At 48.5% G+C, this 5000-nt stretch overlaps 1 protein-coding gene across 1 annotated transcript in view; it reads right to left on the bottom strand.

The window, feature by feature from the left end:
• dnah2 (dynein, axonemal, heavy chain 2) overlaps nucleotides 1-5000 on the bottom strand; it is a gene marked incomplete at both ends in the record, with an annotated part of 193113 nt that overhangs the window by 38366 nt on the left and 149747 nt on the right. The window contains 4 exon segments of the mRNA XM_080860098.1: nucleotides 607-748; nucleotides 1240-1356; nucleotides 3653-3863; nucleotides 4873-5000. The exon segment at nucleotides 4873-5000 is cut by the window's right edge and continues 12 nt beyond it. Of these exon segments, the coding sequence (XP_080716224.1) occupies nucleotides 607-748; nucleotides 1240-1356; nucleotides 3653-3863; nucleotides 4873-5000 (598 nt within the window).

The raw sequence follows: 5000 nt of genomic DNA, 5'->3' as shown, positions 1-5000 counted from the left end.
TCCAGTCTCTCTCTCCTCCTCTCTCTCTGCTTCACTCCCTCTCTCTCCTCCTCTCTCTCTATCCCTTTCTCCAGTCTCTCTCTCCTCCTCTCTCTCTTCCTCTCTCTCTCCTTCACTCCAGTATCTCTCTCCTTCACTCCAGTCTCTCTCTCCTCCTCTCTCTTCCTCTCTCTCTGCTTTACTCCAGTCTCTCTCTCCTTCACTCTCTTCCTCTCTCTCTGCTTTACTCCAGTCTCTCTCCTCCTCTCTCCAGTCTCTCTCTCCAGTCTCTCTCTCCTCATCTCTCTCTTCCCCTCTCTTTCCTCCTCTCTCTCTCCTCATCTCTCTCTTCCCCTCTCTTTCCTCCTCTCTCTCTCCAGTCTCTCTCTCCTCATCTCTCTCTTCCCCTCTCTTCCCTCCTCTCTCTCCAGTCTCTCTCCTCCTCTCTCCAGTCTCTCTCTCCTCCTCTATCTTCCTCCTCTCTCTCCAGTCTCTCTCCTCCTCTCTCCAGTCTCTCTCTCCTCATCTCTCTCTTCCCCTCTCTTTCCTCCTCTCTCTCCTCGTCTCTCTCTTCCCCTCTCTTCTCCTCCTCTCTCTCCTGCCCCCGCTCCTGTCTCCTGTGATTACCCAGCTGTCTCTTGGCCTCTGCCCAGGTGGGTTCGACGCATAAGAGGATCATGACGGCCTGCATGACGGTCTCCACCAGGGCAGGGGGGCGTCCGTACGACTTGATTTCCGTCATGTCCTTCTTATTCAGAGACTCCAGCGCCTGCGGAGAACAGAGAACACAGGAGGAGAGAGCGAGAGAGAGTGAGAGAGCGGAAGAGAGAGAGCGAGAGAGGCATGAGTCAGAATAAATGAGGGGAGAGGAGAGGCGGGGAGCAGAAGAGAAAAGACATAAGAAACAACATGGGGGTAAGGAGGTAAGTGTTGAAAGGACACGAGAAGTGTATGAAAGAGAGGATAGAGAGGGTGGAAAAAAAAGAGAAAAAGGGACTGAAGAGAGAGAGAGAGAGAGAGAGAGAGAGAGAGAGAGAGAAAGAAGACAGCGGAGGAACAGAACAGAAAAATGAGAGCGGACCGAGGAAGGCATGGATAGAAGAGAGGGAGCTGAAAGAAGAAGAGCAAAAAGGGAGAAAGGAGAGATTAGGGACAGTAAGGGAAGGAGAAGGCGGAGGTGGAGGAGGATGGGGGGGGGGGGGGGGGGGGTTGCAGTTAGTGGCCAGACAGCTGGAGCAGAGCTCAGTGGTGGCTGCTCACCTTCATGGCCTCCGCTAAAGCAGGGAGGGCCTCATCCAGGTCCCTCTGGGCGTTCTCAGCCATGGCCTTACACTTAATCTCCTCAGCACCGATCTTCTCACTGTGAGCACTGACCGCCTACACACACACACACACACACACACAGACACACACACACACACACACACACACACACACACACACACACAGAGACACACACGCACACACACAACACACACACACACGCGGGCGCACACGTACACACACACACACACACACACACACACACACACACACACACAGAGACACACACGCACACACACACACACGCGGGCGCACACGTACACACACACACACATGCGGGTGCACACGTACACGTACACACACACACACACACACACACACACACACACACACACACACACACACACACACACACACACACACACACACACACAGAAAGAGAGAGAATAATGTGTCTGTGTTCTAGAAGGAAAAGCACATCTGCTCCAATTGCGCTCACACGGAAAGATATAAACAGAACAGTTGCATCGTCATGTCTTGCGCACACACAGAAACACCTTCTGCTTCTTTCCTATGCCAGATGATGAGGACTATGAAGTCTTTCTGTCTCACACACACTCACACACACCTTCTCATTCTGCAGGATGTTGATCTGGTACTCTGTCAGATAATGCAAGCCACACACTTATACACACACAAAGATATAGTCATGGACAAAAATATTGGCACCCCTTCTGTCAGATAATGCACCACTACTCCCAGAAAATTGTTGCAATTTCAAATGCTTTTGTATTCACATGTTTATTTCTTTTGTTTGCATTGGAAAAACAAAATCTAAGAAATAATGTCGAATCTGAGCAATCTGGACAAAATGATTGGCACCCTCAACTTAATAATGGGTAGAACACCCTTAAAAATAAAGAAATAAAAATATCTGAAATATATTGCTTCCGGTAACCATGAATGAGGTGTCTTACACCTCTCTACTGGAATTTTGGACCACTCTTCTTTTGTCAACTGCTCCAGGTCTCTCACATTTGTAGGGTGCCTGTCCAACTACTGATTTGAGATCATGCCACAGTTGTGCCATGGGATTAAGATCTGGACTCATCTCGGACACTTCAGAGCTCTCCAGTGCTTTGTCTTAACCATTTCTGGGTTCTTTTTGAAGTGTGCTATGGGTCATCGTCCTGCTGGAAGAACAATGTCCTCTAACGGAGACCCACCTTTCTGACACTGGGCCCTACATTGCGCCCAAAAATGATTTGGTAGTCCTCAGATTTCCTGATGCCATGCACACAGTCAAGGCATTGGGTTCCAGAAGCAGCAAAGCAACCCCAAAACATCGGTCTGACTCCACCTTATTTGCCTGAGGGACCGTGTTCTATTCTTTGAAGGCCTCATTTCATTGTCTGTAAACTGCTTTACCAAAAAGCTCTACTTTAGTAATCTGTCCACAGGACGTTCTCCCAGAATGATTTTGGCTTCCCCAGGAAGGTTTAGGCAAACTCCAGTCTGGCCTTTTTATGTCTCTGTGTCAGCAGTGGGGACCTCCTGGATCTCCTACCATAGCATCTCATTTCATTCAAAAGGCGACGGATAGTGCGAGCTGACACCATTGTACCCTGTGTCTGCAGGGTAGCTTGAAATGTATTTGGAAGTTGTTCTAGGTTTTTTATCCACCATTCAAACTATCTTTTGTTGCATTCTGTCATACATTTTTCTCTTCCTTCCACATCCAGGGAGGTTAGTGACAATGCCGTGGGCTGTAAACTTCTCGATGACAATGCTCACAGTGGACAAAGGAGCATTACAATCTCTGGAGATGGACCTGTAGCCTTGAGATTGTTCATTTAGGTTCTCAAATCCTCCGACAATTCTTTGCTCTTCTTTCTTTTCTCCATGCTCAGTGCGGTATACACAGACAGACAACACAAAGGTTGAGTCAACTTTGCTCCATTTAAACTGGTTCCAAATGTGACTATAACACCAGCATCTGTAGCTTGCCACAGGTGAGTTTAAATAAAGATTAAAAGAGCATTACATGATTGAAATACAGTTATTTCTTACAATTTTGAAAGGGTGCCAATCATTTTGTTCAGTCCACTTTTAGAGATTTGTATGGAATAATGTCAGATTTGGCTTTTCTTCTCTGCTTTTTTGTGTTGTTCCAATGGAAACAATATAAATCAATATGTGAATACCAAAGCATTTGTAATTGCGATTTTTTTTTCTGGGAGAATTGGTACATAATCTGACAGAAGTGCAGGGGTGCCAATATTTTTGTCCATGACTGTATGCAGACAAACACAACTTAAACACACACACACACACAAACCCTCACTCAAACACATACACCTTCTCTCCCTCTCTCACTCAAACACACACACACACACACACACACACACACCTTCTGCTGTTCGTCGGCTTCTCTCTTCTGCTGGACGATGGTGACCAGGTACTCCTCGCACTGCTTCTGGAACTCGGCCACCTTCTTCTTGGCCTCTTCGAGCTCCACAGACATGGCCTCCACCTTGGTGCGCGTGTCGTCGATCTTAAAGAGCCCGTTACGCAGCTTATTCACCTGTTCGCCCAGCTCACTGCGCTTCTCCTCCAGCAGCCTGAGAAAGTGTGAGTGTGTGTGTGTGTGTGTGTGAGAGTTTGTGTGTGTGTGTGTGTGTGTGTGTGTGTGTGTGTGTGTGTGTGTGTGTGTGTGTGTGAGAGTTTGTGTGTGTGAGAGTTTGTGTGTGTGTGTGTGTGTGTGTGTGTGTGTGTGTGTGTGTGTGTGTGTGCGCGTGCGTGTGAGTTTGTGTGTGTTTTGGGAGGGGGGGGGGGGGGGGGGCGGGTTAAGATAAAACAATTTTCTTTGAAACAACACAATTCATATATATTGTCTTGCAGACTCAGATCATAATATCTGTGTATACACATACAGTATATTTGTGTTTACATTCTTTGCTTGTTTACTGGGCAATGTGGGCATGGGAAGGCTTGCAAGTCAGGGATCTTAGAAGTCAACATAATTGAACTGAACAGAGCAAGACACAGACAGAGAGAGAGAGAGCAAGACAAAGAAAGAGAGGGTGGGAGAGAGAGCCAGGCAGAATTAGAGAGAGGGAGGGAGAGAGAGAGAGAGAGAGCAAGGCAGAGATAGAGACAGGGAGAGACAGAGAGAGCAAGGCAGAGATAGAGAGATGGAGGGAGAGACAGAGAGAGCAAGGCAGAGATAGAGAGAGGGAGAGAGAGAGGGAGAGAGAGAGAGCAAGACAGAGATAGAGAGAGAGGGAGAGAGAGAGTGAGAAGGTGAGAGTGTGAGACAGAGAGAGAGAGAGAGAGAGCAAGTCAGAGAGGGAGAGAGAGAGAGAGAGAGAGAGGGAGAGCAAGAGAGAAGGACAGAATGAGAGCGAGGGGACGGAGAGGAAGCGGTAGGGGAGGTTAGGGAGAGGGAGCATGATGGCCAGGAGAGAGGGGGTAGATGGAGGGAGAGGAAGCGGTAGGTGAGGTTAGGGAGAGGGAGCGTGATGGCCAGAGAGAGGGGGGAGATGGAGGGAGAGGAAGCGGTAGGGGAGGTTAGGGAGAGGGAGCGTGATGGCCAGAGAGAGAGGGGGAGATGAAGGGAGGGGTGATTACTTCTTGTATCCAGACACCAGCTCCAGGTAGTTAGTGGGGGTGACATAGTTGTGCCTCTTCAACTCCTCCTTCATCCGCAGAGAGAAGACAGTGACTGACTGGTGCATGGTCACAAAGATGGTGGCCAC

Source organism: Sprattus sprattus, assembly GCF_963457725.1.
Source record: "Sprattus sprattus genome assembly, chromosome: 21".
NCBI lineage: Eukaryota > Metazoa > Chordata > Actinopteri > Clupeiformes > Clupeidae > Sprattus > Sprattus sprattus.
Note: the sequence above shows the minus strand (reverse complement) of the source record. Positions and strands in the feature narration are given on the sequence as shown.